Source organism: Lampetra fluviatilis, chromosome 48, assembly GCF_964198595.1.
Source record: "Lampetra fluviatilis chromosome 48, kcLamFluv1.1, whole genome shotgun sequence".
NCBI lineage: Eukaryota > Metazoa > Chordata > Hyperoartia > Petromyzontiformes > Petromyzontidae > Lampetra > Lampetra fluviatilis.
Genome location: NC_136322.1, coordinates 4,354,803 through 4,376,978, shown reverse-complemented (window position 1 = coordinate 4,376,978; position 22,176 = coordinate 4,354,803). Strand labels below are relative to the sequence as shown.

The 22,176-nt window shown below is 57.6% G+C and overlaps 4 protein-coding genes across 4 annotated transcripts; all 4 read left to right on the top strand.

Moving 5' to 3' along the window:
* Window positions 1-11,049: 11,049 nt before the first annotated feature.
* On the top strand, window positions 11,050-12,674 carry LOC144948127 (histone H1.5-like). Its single transcript, XM_078877559.1, has 2 exons — window positions 11,050-11,442; window positions 12,660-12,674. The coding sequence occupies exons 1-2, from the start codon at window positions 11,050-11,052 to the stop codon at window positions 12,672-12,674; spliced, it is 408 nt and encodes a 135-aa protein (XP_078733685.1).
* Window positions 12,675-12,801: 127 nt separating this feature from the next.
* LOC144948224 (histone H4) lies at window positions 12,802-13,113 on the top strand. The gene has a single exon (XM_078877651.1). It carries the CDS (start codon window positions 12,802-12,804, stop codon window positions 13,111-13,113), a length of 312 nt encoding a protein of 103 aa, XP_078733777.1.
* An 863-nt stretch (window positions 13,114-13,976) lies between these two features.
* On the top strand, window positions 13,977-14,378 carry LOC144948126 (histone H2B type 3-B). Its single transcript, XM_078877558.1, has one exon. The coding sequence runs from the start codon at window positions 13,977-13,979 to the stop codon at window positions 14,376-14,378; it is 402 nt and encodes a 133-aa protein (XP_078733684.1).
* An 841-nt stretch (window positions 14,379-15,219) lies between these two features.
* Window positions 15,220-21,192, top strand: LOC144948125 (histone H3-like). The gene is made up of 2 exons (XM_078877556.1): window positions 15,220-15,626; window positions 20,823-21,192. Exons 1-2 carry the CDS (start codon window positions 15,220-15,222, stop codon window positions 21,190-21,192), a joined length of 777 nt encoding a protein of 258 aa, XP_078733682.1.
* The last annotated feature ends 984 nt before the right edge of the window (window positions 21,193-22,176 follow it).

Below are 22,176 nucleotides of genomic sequence, written 5' to 3'. Positions count from 1 at the left end.
GGACATTTGTGGTGCCACAGCGACGGGGCCGCTCGGCCGAGCCAGGGAGCCGCCCGGCTTCCACCGCCGCACTGCCCCCCATCACCCCCCCCACATAAACACGCACCCGCACCCACGTAGGGCCTCGTGGTCGGGTCACCTACCCTGAGTTTTCACCCGAGGGCCCCCTAGGGGGGTTACCCCACGGTTTCTCAGGGCCAGGGAATTGGACAGGACCCTTCCCAGGCCAAGTAACACTGCGGCGCCGTGGGCGGATTTGAGATCGCACGACCACGGCGAGCTCAGAGAGCCCCGCAGTTAGAAACGCATACAAACACAAACACGGGTCAGCAAGGCAGATAGCTGGGATCAGGACCCGGGACGACTGATTGGTCGAAAGTTCAAAGGCCGGCGGGATCGCAAAAGAGCGGGAAATCCTAGGCTCAGGATTGGTCGAGAGACCAAGGCGGTCGGGACGGGGGCTCCTAGCCTTTGATGTGAATAGTTTAAAAGAAAACGCAGGGGCAGTAGGGAACTCTCTTCTTCTGGAGTTTGGACACGGGGTCAGCGACGAAGGAGTCATCGGGCGAGCCGCTAGATTGTCTGCAGGACGATCTGAGCGCCGCAAGGTCACCAAGGACTACAGACGGTATCGTGTTGCGCGCCTTACAACACCTCAGAGCGGAGGGTAGGATCCGTAGGAGAGGGTTAGTTCGGGGTAAGGACGAGTAGGAAAGCGGTTTAGCAGAGAGCGCAGCATAGAATAGGGCTACACGGCACCAGAGTGTGGGTTAGAAGCGCCTTGCTGTCCCGCACACACACACGGGTGGCTCGGTTGGTTAGCAAGGGCTAATAAAATCTCGAGCGTAGTAACAAAACCGTGTTGTTGGGTGTTTTTGGAACGTGGTATTAGCGTGCACTGCATTCGCGAGTGTGTGGTCGTTGTATGTGGGGGTCGCTAGCCCCCGAGATCCCTCCCTCGATAATACTAACGGCCGGACTAACATCATCAATCGCCCCCCCGCTGCTAAGCGAACCGCCGCTAGGCTCCTCACCCAGGGTGTGGGAGCCGTCACCCGAGGATTCCCCTCCACCGCGGGTCCGCGTAGCAGGCATGGATAACCACGCACGCGCACACCCACACACAGCTCTGCACGGCACTCACCCAACCCTGACCACTCACGTTAGGATCGCGCACCTGTGTTACACACGTCGTGAACGTGCGCGCACACACGCGTACAGCTCCACACGCGATACCCACTCCTGCGCCGCTCTGCGCTGCGCTGGCCGCCCACGTTACGATCGCGCACCTTGGGCACGCCGATTACGCACGCCGAGAGCTTACGCAAGTAACGAGCGCACGCAAGCGGGGCACACGCCGACACGACGACTCGTCCCCTCCCCCACTCGCGCGTGCACGTCAACACAAATATCGTACAAGGACGATTCTCCTCTCACACGGCTGCGTAGTCACGCCAACACACCAAAAGTGCTCTCCCCGGGCGTTAACGCACACACCTCCGTACCCGCACAATCGTACAGAGACCACGGCCTTTATGCGTACAACGACCACACACTCGCGAATGCAGTGCACGCTAATACCACGTTCCAAAAACACCCAACAACACGGTTTTGTTACTACGCTCGAGATTTTATTAGCCCTTGCTAACCAACCGAGCCACCCGTGTGTGTGTGCGGGACAGCAAGGCGCTTCTAACCCACACTCTGGTGCCGTGTAGCCCTATTCTATGCTGCGCTCTCTGCTAAACCGCTTTCCTACTCGTCCTTACCCCGAACTAACCCTCTCCTACGGATCCTACCCTCCGCTCTGAGGTGTTGTAAGGCGCGCAACACGATACCGTCTGTAGTCCTTGGTGACCTTGCGGCGCTCAGATCGTCCTGCAGACAATCTAGCGGCTCGCCCGATGACTCCTTCGTCGCTGACCCCGTGTCCAAACTCCAGAAGAAGAGAGTTCCCTACTGCCCCTGCGTTTTCTTTTAAACTATTCACATCAAAGGCTAGGCGCCCCCGTCCCGACCGCCTTGGTCTCTCGACCAATCCTGAGCCTAGGATTTCCCGCTCTTTTGCGATCCCGCCGGCCTTTGAACTTTCGACCAATCAGTCGTCCCGGTTCCTGATCCCAGCTATCTGCCTTGCTGACCCGTGTTTGTGTTTGTATGCGTTTCTAACTGCGGGGCTCTCTGAGCTCGCCGTGGTCGTGCGATCTCAAATCCGCCCACGGCGCCGCAGTGTTACTTGGCCTGGGAAGGGTCCTGTCCAATTCCCTGGCCCTGAGAAACCGTGGGGTAACCCCCCTAGGGGGCCCTCGGGTGAAAACTCAGGGTAGGTGACCCGACCACGAGGCCCTACGTGGGTGCGGGTGCGTGTTTATGTGGGGGGGGTGATGGGGGGCAGTGCGGCGGTGGAAGCCGGGCGGCTCCCTGGCTCGGCCGAGCGGCCCCGTCGCTGTGGCACCACATAGCCCCCCGGGGTGCCAGTCCCCGTCCCGGGTTGACTGGAGCACCTCGCCTGGGTTGCCCCCACGAGGTATCGCCGCGGGGTCCGCGGGATTCGCCCGGCCCTTGTGGCTGGCCTCGGGGGTGGCGGCTCCGTCTCCTGGGGCTCCGGCGGTGGTCTCCTCCTCCATTCCAACGGCTCCCCTCGGTCTCTGGCACCTGCGGGCTGGGGAACAAACTCAGAGGCGGTGGGGTTTAAGGGTCGCCGTCCTCGTCGCCCCCGGCCCCGCCCGGGGCCCCTCGGAGCCCGGGGCTCCGTGGGGCCCATATACTGCGCGAGGCCCCCGGGCACGGGGGGTAGGGGGACCCCGGGGTTTCGGGGTACTTGGACGGCGGGGCTCCCCCCCTCGGGGGCTGCTCGCCACGGCTTCAGTCGGCGGATGTTGACCACCATCTCCCGGCCCCTCTCTCCTCCCTGAATCAGCACCGTCCATGGTGAGATCTGCCGTCTCACAATCCAGGGTCCTCGCCAGTAGGTGGTCAGCTTCCCCACCTGTCCGGCACCGACGCGGGGAGTGTACAGCCACACCTCGGAGCCCGCAGTGTAGAAGGGGGGCTCCATACGGGGTCGGGCGCCCTGCTCTTGCCGCTGGTGCGCGGCCTCTCCGTGCGGGTAGGCTCGGCCCCTGGCCCCTCGCAGGGTCTCCAGCAAGTGCTCCACGGGGTGGCTCCCTTCCTCCCGTTGCGGCGGAGGGACACCGAACAGCAGATCTGCGGGCAGGCGAGACTCGCGACCAAACATCATTAGGAACGGGGTCTGTCCTGTAGATGTGTGAACGGCGGTGGTGTAGGCGAACAGGGCATAGGGGAGGTGTTCGTCCCAGTCCTGTTGATTCGCGGCCGCCATGCGTTTAAGCTTCCCGGCCAGAGTCTGGTTCATCCTCTCTACCATCCCGTTCGCCTGGGGGTGATATGCCGTGGTTCGGTCCTTCTGGATCCCGAACTCTCGGCACAGCGCCTGGAATAGTTCGGCCTCGAATTCACTACCCTGGTCGGTAATGACTCGTTCGGGGATCCCGCACTTAAGTACGTAGTTTTCCACGAAGGCCCGGGCCACTACGAGGACTGTTTTATCCGGGATAGCCACCGCCACGGGGTAGCGGGTGAAGTACTCCACCGCTACAAGAATATATCGGTTGCCCCGGTGGGATCGTGGAAAGGGCCCTTGCAGGTCGATTCCGACCAACTGATTCGTCCGACTGACTCGGAACGGCCTCAGGGGTACCTGGTACCTCGCCGGCTTTTGCCCACACTGCTGACAGGCCCGGCAGCCCTGCACCCAGGCGGCCACATCTTGCGCCAATTTAGGCCAGAGATACTGGCGACGCAGAGTCTCCCGGGTGCGCCGTTCCCCATCATGGCCCCCGAGCGGGTGGTCGTGTACCAGTCGTAGCAGCTGGGGTCGCACCTGGGCAGGAACACAGATACACCCCGGCTGGCCGGCCTCGGTTAACTCCCGTACCACTCCGTTCTGTACACACAACCGGGCATACAAACCGCTCCAGGGTCCTGGTAGGGCGCTCTTTTCCTCCCGCAGTGCCGCCTCCACTGCCGCCAGATCCGGATCTCGCTGCTGGGTCTGTCTCAGCTGCTCGTCGTTTAGGCCCGGGAAGGCACAGCCGACGTCCTCCTGGGTCCGTCCGATCGGGTCCCGAGCCGCGGGTCCCGCGCTTGCCGGGCGGTCGACGGGATCCTCAGTGCCACCTGCGAGGGTCTCTGTGGCGCACACTGCACTCTCTCTCGGGGGGGGGAGTTTAGTTTCCGCGCGCTCCTTGGGTTCTGCTGCCTGGCGGCAGCGTCCCCCCGTGAAGCACGGGCAGGCGTCTCCCTCCCTCGTCTCAGCGCGCACCGCGGGCCGTCTTGACAAGGCGTCCGCGTTCGCGTGTGTCCGCCCCGCTCGGTACTCGATCTGCAGGTTGTACTCCTGCAGCTGCGCCAGCCATCGAGCCATCTGCCCCCGCGGTTCCTTGAATGTAAGGAGGAACTGCAGTGCATAATGATCGGTGCGCACACGACATTTCCTGCCGTACAAGTACGGTCGGAACTGTTTACACGCGAAAATTACAGCATACAGTTCCTGACGGGTTACACAATAGTTCAGTTCGGCCCCGCTCAGGGTCCGACTGGCGTACGCGATGACCCGCTCCGTCCCACCCTGCACTTGCGACAGCACCGCGCCCAGCCCACTGCTGCAGGCGTCAGTGTCCAAAATAAAATCGGTGGTGAAATCTGGGAAAGCCAAGGTGGGGGTGTGGGTGAGGTGGTCTTTGAGTGTGGTGAAAGCCGTCTGGCAGGCCTCCGACCACTGATAGGGGTTCTTAGGGGAGGTGAGTTGGGTGAGGGGGCGTGCAATCTCACTGAATCCCTTTACAAATCGACGGTAATAAGTGGCGAGTCCCAAGAATGACCTGATCTCCGTCAGGTTCCTCGGCCGCGGCCAATCCACTACGGCACGCACCTTCTCGGGATCGGTGCTCACCCCTGCCTCGCTGACTCGGTGTCCGAGGTACCCCACCTCGCGTTGCGCAATGTAACACTTACGTGGCTTGAGCTTGAGATGGGCTGCTCGCAGTCGCTGGAATACTTCCCGCAGCCTGGACCAGTGTTCGGACAGCGACCTACTGAACACTATTACGTCGTCCAGGTAAATCAGGCACTGTTCCCACTGCAAGCCCCGCATCACCAACTCCATCAACCGCTGGAACGTCGCGGGCGCGTTAGTGAGTCCGAACGGCAACACTCGAAACTCAAACAGGCCCATCGGGGTGGTGAATGCTGTTTTTGGCCGATCCTCCTCCGTCATCTCCACCTGCCAGTAACCGGACGCCAGATCGAGGGTGGAAAAATACCGCGCTCCTGCGAGACTGTCGAAGGTGTCGTCGATGCGTGGGATGGGAAAAGCGTCGCCGAGGGTGACTGCGTTCAATTTTCGGTAATCAACGCAGAACCGAGTCGATCCGTCCTTTTTCGTTACCAGTACCACCGGGGCAGACCAAGGGCTCGCGGAGGGCTGGATTATGTTATTGCGTAGCATATCCGTGACTGCCTCTTTGATCTGGGTCCGTTCAGGCGCGCCCACTCGGTATGCGGGGAGTTTGATGGGTCGGGCTGCACCTGTGTCAATTTGGTGCTTGACCAGGTCGGTCCGGCCCACGTCCGAATCGTGCTCACTGAACACGTCGGCGTACTCCCGCAATAACCCGCGCAGCTGATCGGCCTCCCCCTTAGGTAAGGCTGCCCAAGGCACATGTAACGCATCCTGCAGGGGAACAATCTCGGCTCGGGGGGTCGGGCCGACCCGCCAGGCCAGATCCTGGCTGTCCTCGGGGCGGCCAGGGTCCTCCGCCCAGAGTGCGAACACCGAGTCGTTCGAGTGGCGAGCATGCAGGGGGTGTATGGTGGCTACCGGGGTGCGTCGTCGTATCATTGCCGGGGTACTGTGTGGGTTAAACACACGTATAAACAGCCGGCCCCCATCTGCGTTTACCAGTGTGGCTGACCCTACCACCCCGTATCGCGATGCCAACTCCGGGTGAGGAGTCAGCATTACCTCGCCCGATGGTCGGTGGGTTGGGTCGGTGGAGAGGGTTGCCACCGGCACCAGCATCTCGGCGAGAGGCCCGATGGTGACGGCCGACACCAGCGTAGCGGCCACAGGTGCGAAGCGGGGGCGCGTTGGTTCTCGTCCCAGGAACGGTATCCGCTCGCCGTTGCTCTCCATGGTGGCGCATCGCTGGCGGGGTTGCACGTTGAGTCCCAGCCGTTCTAAGAGGTCGGTACCTGCGATACACTCGTGACACAACGCACTCGACACGTAGAACTCCTGGGTGCACACCTGACTGCCTATGCGGACCTCTAGGGTGGCTCTCCCCAGCAGCCCCATTCCGGCTCCGCTCGCCGTGTGCAGCGCGCGGTCCGGTGCCTGCAGGTGACGCACGTCGACCCCGATCGCGCTGCAGTGCGCTGCGCTCACGAGCGAGGCCACCGCCCCCGTGTCCAGCAGAATTCGGGTACGCACTCCGTTTACCTCCCCTTCCACCAGCGACGTGGCCCCCGTGATCCCCGCCACCAGCTCCCGTAGCCAGTCGCCAGGAGTCACCGTTTCCGTGGGCGTTGTTGTTGGAACCTGTGTGGAGATCACTCGCTCGCCATTATTACCGTCTTTTTGCATCGGGACCGCTTCGAATGCACCCCCAGATGGTCCACTCTCTAGGGGGCGTTGGGGTTTAACCCCGGCGCGTTTCTAGCGCGGGCGATCTGCGGACAGTCTCTCACGAGATGCCCTCGCCGGTCACACAGGTAACACGCACGGGGGGCCGTCCCGTAGGAGCCCCCCCGTCCGTTCCCTATCCCCCCTCCGGCACGCCGCTGCCCCGACTCTGCCTCCAGTCGAGCCACTCTCCCAGTTAATCCTCCTACCTCGGCCTGGACCGTCTCTACCATTGTCTCCAGCGCAGTCATGTGTGCCCGTACTTGGGTTACCTTGTTGTCTACTTGGGTTACCCTGTCACCTACCTGGGTTACCCTGTCACCTACCTGGGTTACCTGGCCGGAGACATCCTTTATACCCGTTTGTATACCGGCAACCCATCCCGGGGTTGTCTCGCGGGACACTGGAGGTTCTCTTTCCCGGCCCCTTACCGTCCTCGCGAGCTCCTGTTCCTCCTCCTCGTCTTCCGAGAGCAGGCTCGCAATGGCGCGCTCTCGTCCCAGCCCCCGGAGCTGCGCGCGTTCGCTGTGAATTCTTTCACACTTACGTGCGCGCTCGACAAGGGCGTTAAAGGGAAGACGTGGGCAGCTCATGTCTGGCTGCCACCACGCCGTGCGAGACAGGTACCGCTGGATTTTCTCGGCAGCCAGTTCCTCAATAACCTCAGTTGCGTACCCCGGGCGTGCGATCTTTGTTAACTCGCGCACATCCTCGGCGTAATCACGGAGATCTTCGCCAGGTTGGCGACGGCGCGCCTCTAAGGCCGATTTTGCTTCCTCCTCGTCACGCGTGCCAAAACGCTGATCGAGTCGGCGCATCAGCTCCTCTAGCTGTGTCTGTGCGCTCGCGGGTAACGCTTCTACAAAATCGGCTGCCCGCCCATCAAGATTCATATTAAGTTGACGTACCGCCTGCGCGTCCGTCCATCCATTAATTTCCTTGGCCCCTAAGAGATTGCGGGCGAATGCCTTCCACGAAGGGGCCCCCCGGCCGGTAAATATCAGTCTTATTTTAGCGTGAGGTAACGCGGGGGTCCGTACCGCTTCCGACACCAATTTGTGGGGGTCGCTAGCCCCCGAGATCCCTCCCTCGATAATACTAACGGCCGGACTAACATCATCAATCGCCCCCCCGCTGCTAAGCGAACCGCCGCTAGGCTCCTCACCCAGGGTGTGGGAGCCGTCACCCGAGGATTCCCCTCCACCGCGGGTCCGCGTAGCAGGCATGGATAACCACGCACGCGCACACCCACACACAGCTCTGCACGGCACTCACCCAACCCTGACCACTCACGTTAGGATCGCGCACCTGTGTTACACACGTCGTGAACGTGCGCGCACACACGCGTACAGCTCCACACGCGATACCCACTCCTGCGCCGCTCTGCGCTGCGCTGGCCGCCCACGTTACGATCGCGCACCTTGGGCACGCCGATTACGCACGCCGAGAGCTTACGCAAGTAACGAGCGCACGCAAGCGGGGCACACGCCGACACGACGACTCGTCCCCTCCCCCACTCGCGCGTGCACGTCAACACAAATATCGTACAAGGACGATTCTCCTCTCACACGGCTGCGTAGTCACGCCAACACACCAAAAGTGCTCTCCCCGGGCGTTAACGCACACACCTCCGTACCCGCACAATCGTACAGAGACCACGGCCTTTATGCGTACAACGACCACACACTCGCGAATGCAGTGCACGCTAATACCACGTTCCAAAAACACCCAACAACACGGTTTTGTTACTACGCTCGAGATTTTATTAGCCCTTGCTAACCAACCGAGCCACCCGTGTGTGTGTGCGGGACAGCAAGGCGCTTCTAACCCACACTCTGGTGCCGTGTAGCCCTATTCTATGCTGCGCTCTCTGCTAAACCGCTTTCCTACTCGTCCTTACCCCGAACTAACCCTCTCCTACGGATCCTACCCTCCGCTCTGAGGTGTTGTAAGGCGCGCAACACGATACCGTCTGTAGTCCTTGGTGACCTTGCGGCGCTCAGATCGTCCTGCAGACAATCTAGCGGCTCGCCCGATGACTCCTTCGTCGCTGACCCCGTGTCCAAACTCCAGAAGAAGAGAGTTCCCTACTGCCCCTGCGTTTTCTTTTAAACTATTCACATCAAAGGCTAGGCGCCCCCGTCCCGACCGCCTTGGTCTCTCGACCAATCCTGAGCCTAGGATTTCCCGCTCTTTTGCGATCCCGCCGGCCTTTGAACTTTCGACCAATCAGTCGTCCCGGTTCCTGATCCCAGCTATCTGCCTTGCTGACCCGTGTTTGTGTTTGTATGCGTTTCTAACTGCGGGGCTCTCTGAGCTCGCCGTGGTCGTGCGATCTCAAATCCGCCCACGGCGCCGCAGTGTTACTTGGCCTGGGAAGGGTCCTGTCCAATTCCCTGGCCCTGAGAAACCGTGGGGTAACCCCCCTAGGGGGCCCTCGGGTGAAAACTCAGGGTAGGTGACCCGACCACGAGGCCCTACGTGGGTGCGGGTGCGTGTTTATGTGGGGGGGGTGATGGGGGGCAGTGCGGCGGTGGAAGCCGGGCGGCTCCCTGGCTCGGCCGAGCGGCCCCGTCGCTGTGGCACCACATGTACGCATAAAGGCCGTGGTCTCTGTACGATTGTGCGGGTACGGAGGTGTGTGCGTTAACGCCCGGGGAGAGCACTTTTGGTGTGTTGGCGTGACTACGCAGCCGTGTGAGAGGAGAATCGTCCTTGTCCGATATTTGTGTTGACGTGCACGCGCGAGTGGGGGAGGGGACGAGTCGTCGTGTCGGCGTGTGCCCCGCTTGCGTGCGCTCGTTACTTGCGTAAGCTCTCGGCGTGCGTAATCGGCGTGCCCAAGGTGCGCGATCGTAACGTGGGCGGCCAGCGCGGCGCAGAGCGGCGCAGGAGTGGGTATCGCGTGTGGAGCTGTATGCGTGTGTGCGCGCACGTTCACGACGTGTGTAACACAGGTGCGCGATCCTAACGTGAGTGGTCAGGGTTGGGTGAGTGCCGTGCAGAGCTGTGTGTGGGTGTGCGCGTGCGTGGTTATCCATGCCTGCTACGCGGACCCGCGGTGGAGGGGAATCCTCGGGTGACGGCTCCCACACCCTGGGTGAGGAGCCTAGCGGCGGTTCGCTTAGCAGCGGGGGGGCGATTGATGATGTTAGTCCGGCCGTTAGTATTATCGAGGGAGGGATCTCGGGGGCTAGCGACCCCCACAAGCACATCAGCTCAGGGTTGTGGCCGGTGTTAGCTGATAGTAAGCAAAAAAGTACTGGTAAACGCTGGGGATGTCAACACTCGGTAAAGTATAATATTACTTGTCAAATAAGATGGTACAAATATGTGTAGTTAAATATTTTTTACATGGTTAATAACATCTTTCCAATGATTACTCATTCGTGTTACTTAGTGCAGTAAATACGTGTTACTTATTGCAGTAAAAACAACCCATCGGATGAACCATCCTGCGCTCCTAGAATATCAACTCTGTCGGTGCATTAAACGTAAGATTATATATTTTCTTTAAACATTCGACTGCAGAGTCACTTGAGTTGAATTTGAGTGGTGATGATTGTGCACCGTGCCTCGATCTTGTTCAAGGCGCGCGACCCTTCTGCAGTGCGTGAGCTACTCACCTCTTGCCACGTAAAATGTTAAACTTTCTATTTAATGTCGGTTAATTTTGAGTAATTTTCTTCAGTTTGTTGTCCATCTGAAAATCCATATATTTATTCATTTCAAAGTTCGATTAAAACGTCCAGTTAAAAGTTCGGTGACAAGGAACTGTTGACATGGCGCGCAGTCCTCACCATAGCGCGAGAGGAGGAATCGCGAGCGCGCGAGGCAAAACTTAAATAGAAAATATTTCGTTGGAATTAAATATGAGTAGTCTGTTGAAGCATCTTGTCTTGCAAAAAATTCGAGTGCGTTTAAAATAGTGTTCATCAGTAACACTTTTGAAAACCGACAATCGTCATAGCATGCCCTGACCGAACAATGTCTCCCAAATGTTGGTTGTTCACTTGTTTTGAATTATAATTTATATCGTGAGCATTGTCGTATATTGCATAAGTAACGTACATTAAAGAAGTGATCTTCGTGATAATGTATCAACTAGATGCATGTAAGTATGAACGTTACGGGAGTAATCGAGCCCAAAGGCAGGCGTGATAAACACAGTGAGTATGGTGGCAACTCCCTCACCAGAGCTGAGTTCTGGATGATCTCAGCGACGTCCGCATTCAGTACGCCGCTTCTATAATAACCTCGGGCCTGGAGAACACTCGTTTCGAATTCGTGAGAGCGCTGATTTCGATTTCAAAGAGGCGAGGCGATAAAAGCGACGTCTTGAGATGGCGGAAACTGCTCCTGCTCAACCACCAGCTGCGGCTACTTCAGCGCCTAAAAGCCCCAAGAAGAAGCGCGCCGCTCCAAAGGCCAAGAAGGTCGGCCCCAGCGTGTCCGAGCTCATCCTCAAGGCTCTGGCCAGCAGCAAGGAGAGGAACGGCGTGTCTCTTCCTGCGCTCAAAAAGTCGCTTGCTGCCGGAGGATACGACGTGGAGAAGAACAATGCCCGCGTGAAGTTGGCCATCAAGAAGCTCGTGGCCAAAGACGCCGTGGCGCAAGTGAAGGGCAGCGGCGCGTCTGGCTCTTTCAAACTCAACAAGGAAAAGGCTGCCGCAAAGGCGAAGCCCAAGTCGTCAACGGCAAAGCCCGCAGCTAAAAAGCCCGCGGCAGCCAAGAAGGTGAAGAAGCCCGCGGCAGCCAAGAAGACCGCGCCCAAGAAGTCTCCCAAGAAAGCAAAGAAGCCCGCGGCTGCCAAGGCGGCCAAGAGCCCCAAAAAGGTGAAGTTGGCTGTTAAGCCCAAGAAGGCGGCGAAGAGCCCAGCCAAGCCCAAGGCTGCGAAGCCCAAGGTCGCTAAGCCCAAGACCGTCAAGGCCAAGGCCGCCAAACCCAAGGTGGCCAAGCCCAAGAAGGCCGCGGCCAAGCCCAAGAAGACTGCGCCAAAGAAGTGAATCCGATCGGACGACGCTCGATTCACTCCACCTCAACGGCTCTTTTCAGAGCCACCCACTTAGTTAAAAAAGTGAACCAGATGCTGCTGCGCTTCCATTAGTTCATCGGTAACACATGACAGTGTATTACGTTGCTGTTGAATGCGTGCCATATTCTGTAAGTCAAACCCATTTACGGCGTGGCGATGGTTGCTCGCCTTGCCTCGGCCCTGATCAAGGAGCTCGACGCTTGGTGCAGTTCAATCGTGAGGATTTGTGTAGATTGGATAAGTTACGTACATTCGCCAAATTAACAATAACATTTTACCCACTCGATGTGTTTTAAGCATTGATGTGATGGGAGTAATCGAGCCCGAAAGCAGGGATCACAAACACAGGCGAGGCGGGTGGCAGCTCCCTCACTCGAACGGAGTGCAGAGTAATCTCAGCGACGTCCGAATTATGTGTTGCACCTCTTCATTCCGTCATCATGTTACTGGTGCCAAATATGGAATTTAGTCTAAAAAGGTATTGATTCCAGACAGCTTTACTCAATTTGCCTTCATTCGCTCGTTCTCGCCTTTTCACTTTGTTTTGTAAACATTGCGGTGCACCATCTAAACTTCTCTATTAAAATTAATTTCTATACGTAAATATCGCATTGTTTGCAATGTCTTTCTTACTTTGGGAGAACTAGTTGGTGACGTTCACTCAACTATTGTGTTGGAAGCCGTTTAGCTTCACACGATTATAAAGTTAGTTCATCTTGTTCACTTGAAAACAAGACCTTACACCGATTATTCACTCCACGTGCAATCTTGCAACAGATCGCGTTCCTCTCGCGTTCGCTGCGGGTGTGCCAATATCATTACAGAGTGCTTCGAAGAAGGGTCATTGCTCAAAACGTCGCATATTATACATGTCAAGGAAGTGTTATTGACGACAGTGGAGGGTTTTCTTCGTCACAGAGGTTAAAGGTCTAAGGTTTAAGGCGGAGCCATCGCGGAGGGCAGGGGTGGTCGGTGACGTCACCACGCTTCGGGTATAAAGGCGGCTGCTGCTGCAAGCTGAGCGCGCAGTCTCTCGCGAGCTTTGTCAGAAGTAGTCGGAATGTCTGGACGCGGTAAAGGCGGTAAGGGGCTCGGCAAGGGAGGCGCAAAACGCCATCGCAAGGTGCTGCGCGACAACATCCAGGGCATCACCAAGCCCGCCATCCGCCGCCTCGCTCGCCGCGGCGGTGTGAAGCGCATCTCGGGCCTCATCTACGAGGAGACCCGCGGCGTCCTGAAGGTCTTCCTTGAGAACGTCATCCGCGACGCCGTCACCTACACGGAGCACGCCAAGCGCAAGACCGTCACCGCCATGGACGTGGTCTACGCCCTCAAGCGCCAGGGCCGCACTCTCTACGGCTTCGGAGGCTGAGCGCCCATCTCTCGCACACTAAGCCAACCCAAAGGCTCTTTTCAGAGCCACCCACCTCTTCGAAACTGCTTGCGCCAGTGTTGCCAAACACTTTCTAAATGGAGCACATGTCCTGGGTTGTTGCGCGCCAATTCCTCGTGAGCGTGGTGGACGTTTGCTTGTTGAGTTGGCGAATCTTCATCTGCTTCCACATGAATGAAAGAAATGATATTCACGACACGTCACATTTAACAAGGCGTAATTCTTGAACGCGTTAATACAGTACCCATTTCTGGTATTTTTGCGTTAATTATTTCCAGCTGCAGCCGATTCCGATATTACGTGGAGCATTTGGCGCCACAATCTTACAGCACACTCGTCCTAATTGACGTAGCGTGCCGGAATGCTAATCTCCACCTGTACAGCACAACAGCGAAGTTATTTTTCTCCACCGAGCGCTTGTATTTTTCCAAATTGCGTTCTTAAAACGCCCGTGCGCCGTATTAGACGAGTGGTGAAACAATCCCTCGTAAGAAACAAAAAAACCCACGCTCAAAACACTGTATTGGGTTTTCCAGTCATCCTTATTAAAACAAAGGCAATGGCCATGGCTGCAATTCACTAATATACATGTTTGGACATTACATTGTGTTATATTCACAAGTCCTTTTTGCAGTAAAAACGATATTAAAGTGAGCATCGCGTCCGCGTTTCTCATTGGAGGCTGATGGAGAGGGATGGTACTAAAAGAGCCACTCAGCAGCGCCGCGCACTACGATCCTCTGATTTGCATCTCGCCTCCTATAAAAGGAGCTCATCGCCCGACCGACATCCACATTCGCTTCCCGTCTGTTCTGACCTGAAGCTGCCTACAACGCGTCGACATGCCCGATCCTCCCGCATCAAAGAGCGCTGGGCCGGCCAAGGTTCCTGCTCCCAAGAAGGGCTCCAAGAAGGCTGTGACCAAGGCAACGCGCAAGGATGGCAAGAAGCGACGCCACCGCAGGAAGGAGAGCTACGCCATTTACATCTACAAGGTGATGAAGCAGGTGCACCCCGATACCGGCATCTCGTCCAAGGCAATGAGCATCATGAACTCGTTCGTCAACGACATCTTCGAGCGCATCGCTTCCGAGGCGTCCCGCCTGGCGCACTACAACAAGCGCTCCACCATCACTTCTCGGGAGATCCAGACCGCAGTGCGACTGCTGCTCCCCGGCGAGCTGGCCAAGCACGCCGTGTCGGAGGGCACCAAGGCCGTCACCAAGTACACAAGCTCCAAGTGAAGCCTCGACTCCACCATTAATTACAAAGGCTCTTTTCAGAGCCACCCACCTCTCCGAACCTGCTTGTACCAGTCCTAGCAGGAGTACAAAACGAAACTTCCAACAAAGCCCCGGTTCACGCGGGGACATTGTTCGCTCATTGAGTGAAGTGGAGAGATCGAACGCATTTTAACATGTTTCCACGTGAATAAAAGCGATAACAATATTCATGGCACATCATATTCACCAGCAGGCATTTCTTGGACTTGATTGTCCATTGATTTCATCTGCAGCCCATTCAGATATTACATTGGATATTTGGCGCCAAAACCTTGCAATGCAATATTTAATTCGTGGTTGTATTTTCGGGCAGGAACTAACATTTTGCACGTGTACATATATGTAAAAGTAAGCGCCTAGCATGGATGACTCGTGCAGTATAATTGATCATCATCTCAATGCCAAGAGAATATATATCTATTCCTGTGATCACCTCTTTCCGACATTTTTACGTATTACTGTTTCCAATGAAGTGCAGTTTCTTCACACTTTATTTAGATCATGCAGAGCACTGTAAAGTTGTTTTCGGAAAGGTGTTTGCTTGAGAAAAGAACATCCGTTAAAGACATCGACGGCGCTCAAACGGTACTACTGCATCGTGATGCGGCATTCTGAAATGATCCAAACTGTGAACATTTTGTTGATTAAGAAGAGTTGACGACTCGAGATCATTGCACGCTGCCAACCAATCAGCACGCTCCCCTTCTTCGCACGTCACGACTCCGCTGACCAGTGAGCGCGCGCTCTGGGCTACATAAGCCGCCTTCTCCCCGCCTGTGAGAATCTTTGCCCTCACCAAGCCATGGCTCGCACCAAGCAGACGGCTCGCAAGTCCACGGGCGGCAAGGCCCCCCGCAAGCAACTCGCCACCAAGGCGGCCCGAAAGAGCGCTCCGGCCACGGGCGGCGTCAAGAAGCCTCACCGCTACAGGCCCGGCACCGTCGCTCTGCGCGAGATCCGCCGCTACCAGAAGTCCACCGAGCTGCTCATCCGCAAACTGCCCTTCCAGCGCCTCGTCAGGGAGATCGCGCAGGACTTCAAGACCGACCTGCGCTTCCAGAGCTCCGCTGTCATGGCTCTGCAGGAGGCCAGCGAAGCGTACCTTGTCGCGCTCTTCGAGGACACCAACCTGTGCGCCATCCACGCCAAGCGCGTCACCATCATGCCCAAGGACATTCAGCTCGCCCGCCGCATTCGTGGCGTCGGCCAGTTCCCTCACCACCCCGTTTTCTACACACAACCGGGCATACAAACCGCTCCAGGGCCCTGGTAGTGCATCCTTCCTCTCTCGCAGTGCCGCCTCCACCGCCGCCAGATCCGGATCCCGCTGCTGGGTTTGTCGCAGCTGCTCGTCGTCCAAGCCCGGGAAGGCGCAGCCGACATCCTCTTGGATCCGCCCGGTTGGGGTGGGATGATCCGTCTGTCCCCGGGCTCCTTCTGCAGGGGTTCCTGCGGCGCACACTGCACTCTCTCTCGGGGGGGGGAGTTTAGTTTCCGCGCGCTCCTTGGGTTCTGCTGCCTGGCGGCAGCGTCCCCCCGTGAAGCACGGGCAGGCGTCTCCCTCCCTCGTCTCAGCGCGCACCGCGGGCCGTCTTGACAAGGCGTCCGCGTTCGCGTGTGTTCGCCCCGCTCGGTACTCGATCTGCAGGTTGTACTCCTGCAGCTGCGCCAGCCATCGAGCCATCTGCCCCCGCGGTTCCTTGAATGTAAGGAGGAACTGCAGTGCATAATGATCGGTGCGCACACGACATTTCCTGCCGTACAAGTACGGTCGGAACTGTTTACACGCGAAAATTACAGCATACAGTTCCTGACGGGTTACACAATAGTTCAGTTCGGCCCCGCTCAGGGTCCGACTGGCGTATGCGATGACCCGCTCCGTCCCACCCTGCACTTGCGACAGCACCGCGCCCAGCCCACTGCTGCAGGCGTCAGTGTCCAAAATAAAATCGGTGGTGAAATCTGGGAAAGCCAAGGTGGGGGTGTGGGTGAGGTGGTCTTTGAGTGTGGTGAAAGCCGTCTGGCAGGCCTCCGACCACTGATAGGGGTTCTTAGGGGAGGTGAGTTGGGTGAGGGGGCGTGCAATCTCACTGAATCCCTTTACAAATCGACGGTAATAAGTGGCGAGTCCCAAGAATGACCTGATCTCCGTCAGGTTCCTCGGCCGCGGCCAATCCACTACGGCACGCACCTTCTCGGGATCGGTGCTCACCCCTGCCTCGCTGACTCGGTGTCCGAGGTACCCCACCTCGCGTTGCGCAATGTAACACTTACGTGGCTTGAGCTTGAGATGGGCTGCTCGCAGTCGCTGGAATACTTCCCGCAGCCTGGACCAGTGTTCGGACAGCGACCTACTGAACACTATTACGTCGTCCAGGTAAATCAGGCACTGTTCCCACTGCAAGCCCCGCATCACCAACTCCATCAACCGCTGGAACGTCGCGGGCGCGTTAGTGAGTCCGAACGGCAACACTCGAAACTCAAACAGGCCCATCGGGGTGGTGAATGCTGTTTTTGGCCGATCCTCCTCCGTCATCTCCACCTGCCAGTAACCGGACGCCAGATCGAGGGTGGAAAAATACCGCGCTCCTGCGAGACTGTCGAAGGTGTCGTCGATGCGTGGGATGGGAAAAGCGTCGCCGAGGGTGACTGCGTTCAATTTTCGGTAATCAACGCAGAACCGAGTCGATCCGTCCTTTTTCGTTACCAGTACCACCGGGGCAGACCAAGGGCTCGCGGAGGGCTGGATTATGTTATCGCGTAGCATATCCGTGACTGCCTCTTTGATCTGGGTCCGTTCAGGCGCGCCCACTCGGTATGCGGGGAGTTTGATGGGTCGGGCTGCACCTGTGTCAATTTGGTGTTTGACCAGGTCGGTCCGGCCCACGTCCGAATCGTGCTCACTGAACACGTCGGCGTACTCCCGCAATAACCCGCGCAGCTGATCGGCCTCCCCCTTAGGTAAGGCTGCCCAAGGCACATGTAACGCATCCTGCAGGGGAACAATCTCGGCTCGGGGGGTCGGGCCGACCCGCCAGGCCAGATCCTGGCTGTCCTCGGGGCGGCCAGGGTCCTCCGCCCAGAGTGCGAACACCGAGTCGTTCGAGTGGCGAGCGTGCAGGGGGTGTACGGTGGCTACCGGGGTGCGTCGTCGTATCATTGCCGGGGTACTGTGTGGGTTAAACACACGTATAAACAGCCGGCCCCCATCTGCGTTTACCAGTGTGGCTGACCCTACCACCCCGTATCGCGATGCCAACTCTGGGTGAGGAGTCAGCATTACCTCGCCCGATGGTCGGTGGGTTGGGTCGGTGGAGAGGGTTGCCACTGGCACCAGCATCTCGGCGAGAGGCCCGATGGTGACGGCCGACACCAGCGTAGCGGCCACGGGTGTGAAGCGTGGGCGATTCGGCTCCTGTCCTAGGAACGGAATCCGCTCCCCGCTGCCCTCCACCGTAGCGCATCGTTGCCGGGGCTGTACGTTAAGTCCCAACTTTTCCAGGAGGTCCGTTCCTGCAATGCACTCGTGGCACAACACACTCGAAACGTAGAATTCCTGTGTGCACACCTGGTTTCCTAGACGGACCTCGAGGGAGACCTTCCCCAGCAACCCCATCCCGGCTCCGCTTGCCGTGTGCAGCGCGCGATCCGGGGCCTGCAGGCAGCCCACGTCCACCCCGAGCATGCTGCAGTGCGCGGCGCTCATGAGAGAGGCCACGGCGCCCGTGTCCAGCAGGATCCGGGTGCGCTGCCCGTTCACCTGGCCTTCCACCAGCGACGTGGCTCCCGTTATCCCTGCCACCAGCTCCCGCAGCCAATCGCCCGAGGTCCCCGCGCCCTTGGGTGTTGTTGTTGTAACCTGTTTATGGATCACTCGCTCGCCATTATTCTCATTACCGTCTATTTGTATCGGGACCGCGTCGATTGCACCCCTAGTTGGTCCGCTCACTAGGAGGCGTTGGAGTTTAACCCCCGCGCCTGCCTAGCTCGGGTGATTTCAGGACAGTCTCTCACTAGATGCCCTCGGCGATCACACATATAACATGCCCGGGGAGGGGGGGCGGCTCCGTAGTGGGCCCCCTGCCCACTCCCTCCCCCCCCATTACGCCGCTGTCCACCCTCCGCCTCTAGTCGGGCTACCCTCCCAGATAACCCTCCCACCGTGGCGCGTAGGTCCCCCATTTCGGATCGGATGGTCTCAACGGAGGATTGCAGTTTGGCCATATTTTTATTCGTTTCCTCACCTACTTGGTTTACCTTGTTGTCTATCTGGGTTACCTGGCCGGAGACATCCTTTATACCCGTTTGTATACCGGCAACCCATCCCGGGGTTGTCTCGCGGGACACTGGAGGCTCTCTTTCCCGGCCCCTTACCGTCCTCGCGAGCTCCTGTTCCTCCTCCTCGTCTTCCGAGAGCAGGCTCGCAATGGCGCGCTCTCGTCCCAGCCCCCGGAGCTGCGCGCGTTCGCTGTGAATTCTTTCACACTTACGTGCGCGCTCGACAAGGGTGTTAAAGGGAAGACGTGGGCAGCTCAGGTCTGGCTGCCACCACGCCGTGCGAGACAGGTACCGCTGGATTTTCTCGGCAGCCAGTTCCTCAATAACCTCCGTTGCGTACCCCGGGCGTGCGATCTTTGTTAACTCGCGCACATCCTCGGCGTAATCACGGAGATCTTCGCCAGGTTGGCGACGGCGCGCCTCTAAGGCCGATTTTGCTTCCTCCTCGTCACGCGTGCCAAAACGCTGATCGAGTCGGCGCATCAGCTCCTCTAGCTGTGTCTGTGCGCTCGCGGGTAACGCTTCTACAAAATCGGCTGCCCGCCCATCAAGATTCATATTAAGTTGACGTACTGCCTGCACGTCCGTCCATCCATTAATTTCCTTAGCCCCTAAGAGATTGCGGGCGAATGCCTTCCACGAAGGGGCCCCCCTGCCGGTAAATATTAGTCTTATTTTAGCGTGAGGTAACGCGGGGGTCCGTACCGCTTCTGACACCAATTTGTGGGGGTCGCTAGCCCCCGAGATCCCTCCCTCGATAATACTAACGGCCGGGCTAACATCATCAATCGCCCCCCCGCTGCTAAGCGAACCGCCGCTAAGCTCCTCACCCATGGTGTGGGAGCCGTCACCCGAGGATTCCCCTCCACCGCGGGTCCGCGTAGCAGGCATAGTTAACCACGTACGCGCACACCCACACACAGCTCTGCACGGCACTCACCCAACACTGACCACTCACGTTAGGATCGCGCACCTGTGTTACACACGTCGTGAACTTACGCAAGTAACGAGCACACGCAAGCGGGGCACACGCCGACACAACGACTCAAGCCGCCGCCGCCGTGCGCGCGAGACAAACCGTACAACAATGCGCAGCCGATTACGCGCTCGAGCCGTGGGGTCGGGGGTCAGGGGTCCACCACCGCGCCGCACTTTACGCAAGTAACGAGCACACGCAAGCGGGGCACACGCCGACACACAAAAGTGCTCTCCCCGGGCGTTAACGCACACACCCCCGTACCCGCACAATCGTACAGAGACCACGGCCTTTATGCATACGACCACACACTCGCGAATGCAGTGCACGCTAATACCACGTTCCAAAAACACCCAACAACACGGTTTTGTTACTACGCTCGAGATTTTATTAGCCCTTGCTAACCAACCGAGCCACCCGTGTGTGTGTGCGGGACAGCAAGGCGCTTCTAACCCACACTCTGGTGCCGTGTAGCCCTATTCTATGCTGCGCTCTCTGCTAAACCGCTTTCCTACTCGTCCTTACCCCGAACTAACCCTCTCCTACGGATCCTACCCTCCGCTCTGAGGTGTTGTAAGGCGCGCAACACGATACCGTCTGTAGTCCTTGGTGACCTTGCGGCGCTCAGATCGTCCTGCAGACAATCTAGCGGCTCGCCCGATGACTCCTTCGTCGCTGACCCCGTGTCCAAACTCCAGAAGAAGAGAGTTCCCTACTGCCCCTGCGTTTTCTTTTAAACTATTCACATCAATGGCTAGGCGCCCCCGTCCCGACCGCCTTGGTCTCTCGACCAATCCTGAGCCTAGGATTTCCCGCTCTTTTGCGATCGCGCCGGCCTTTGAACTTTCGACCAATCAGTCGTCCCGGGTCCTGATCCCAGCTATCTGCCTTGCTGACCCGTGTTTGTGTTTGTATGCGTTTCTAACTGCGGGGCTCTCTGAGCTCGCCGTGGTCGTGCGATCTCAAATCCGCCCACGGCGCCGCAGTGTTACTTGGCCTGGGAAGGGTCCTGTCCAATTCCCTGGCCCTGAGAAACCGTGGGGTAACCCCCCTAGGGGGCCCTCGGGTGAAAACTCAGGGTAGGTGACCCGACCACGAGGCCCTACGTGGGTGCGGGTGCGTGTTTATGTGGGGGAGGTGATGGGGGGCAGTGCGGCGGTGGAAGCCGGGCGGCTCCCTGGCTCGGCCGAGCGGCCCCGTCGCTGTGGCACCACATTCCCCGTGGGTCGCGTTCACAGGCTGCTCCGCAAGGGCAATTACGCCCAGCGGGTCGGCGCTGGAGCACCCGTCTACCTGGCCGCCGTGCTCGAGTACCTTTCTGCCGAGATCCTCGAGCTGGCTGGCAATGCCGCCCGCGACAACAAGAAGACGAGGATCATCCCCCGACACCTGCAGCTCGCCGTGCGAAACGACGAGGAGCTCAACAAGCTCATGGGCGGCGTGACTATCGCCCAGGGCGGTGTGCTGCCCAACATCCAGGCCGTGCTGCTGCCCAAGAAGACCTCTCAGGCAAAGAAGTGAACGCGCCGCCGCCTCTACCACCACAACAACGGCTCTTTTCAGAGCCACCCACTTACTTGCAAAGAGCTCGGACAGTCGTACACAGGAGTTTTGTTATACTGGTAGGAACGAAGTGGACCAGACCACCAATAGATTAATGTGTCCGTCCGTCAACATCGCCCCCTACTGCAAACATTTGGCATGACCCTACGAAAACCTTGACTCAGTGACGCTATCCTGGCTAAACAAGTGTAACATTCCCTTATAATTCCCTCAGCTTTTAATTAAAACATTTAAATTAATGAGGCTTTCCTGGCTAAACACGTGTAACATTCCCTAATAATTCCCTGAGATAGCTTTTAATTAAAACTTTGAAATTAAATAAAACAACTAACAGCGCCCTAATAATTCCCTGAGATAGCTTTTAATTAAAACTTTGAAATTAAAAAAAAACTCACAGCGCCCTAAAGCCTACAGCTAGGCCTAAAGCCTAGAACTAGGCCTGAAACTCTCCATTCGTGTCGTACCCCCGCGTGTGTGAAAGGGAGTTATGTTTAACAATGTTACATTCCCTCATGTTTTTAAATAGAAACATTTAAATTTAAAGCTTTTACATGAATCATTAAATCATTTAAATTAAAAATTAACTCACAGCGCCCTAAAGCATACAGCTAGGCCTAAAGCCTAGAACTAGGCCTCAATCTCTCCCTTCGTATCGTCCGATTAGGTGTAGCAACATCGCCCCCTACTGCAAACACTTGGCAGGACCCTACAAAAACCTTTTGACTCAGTGGGGCTTTCCTGGCTTAACAAGTGTAATAATACATTATGTTTATATTATTTGGTTATTCGTTCCTACCAGCCCACCCCGCAGGGTCCTGTTTAATAAGGACACCGTCGTCGAGTTGCCCTCGTCCCAAATTGCTCGCAATTAAACGAATGCTCTGCTCATTCCAGATACCCTTTATGTCTAATTTAGGAACGGTATTTGAGCAGCATTCCAAC

Bases quoted from the DNA above. Each gene is read 5' to 3' on its own strand.
- LOC144948125 (XM_078877556.1), top strand. From the start codon at position 15,220: ATGGCTCGCACCAAGCAGACGGCTCGCAAGTCCACGGGCGGCAAGGCC. The intron at 15,627-20,822 runs GTTCCCTCACCA...GATGGGGGGCAG, and splicing joins CGCATTCGTGGCGTCGGCCA to TGCGGCGGTGGAAGCCGGGC.
- LOC144948126 (XM_078877558.1), top strand. From the start codon at position 13,977: ATGCCCGATCCTCCCGCATCAAAGAGCGCTGGGCCGGCCAAGGTTCCT.
- LOC144948127 (XM_078877559.1), top strand. From the start codon at position 11,050: ATGGCGGAAACTGCTCCTGCTCAACCACCAGCTGCGGCTACTTCAGCG.
- LOC144948224 (XM_078877651.1), top strand. From the start codon at position 12,802: ATGTCTGGACGCGGTAAAGGCGGTAAGGGGCTCGGCAAGGGAGGCGCA.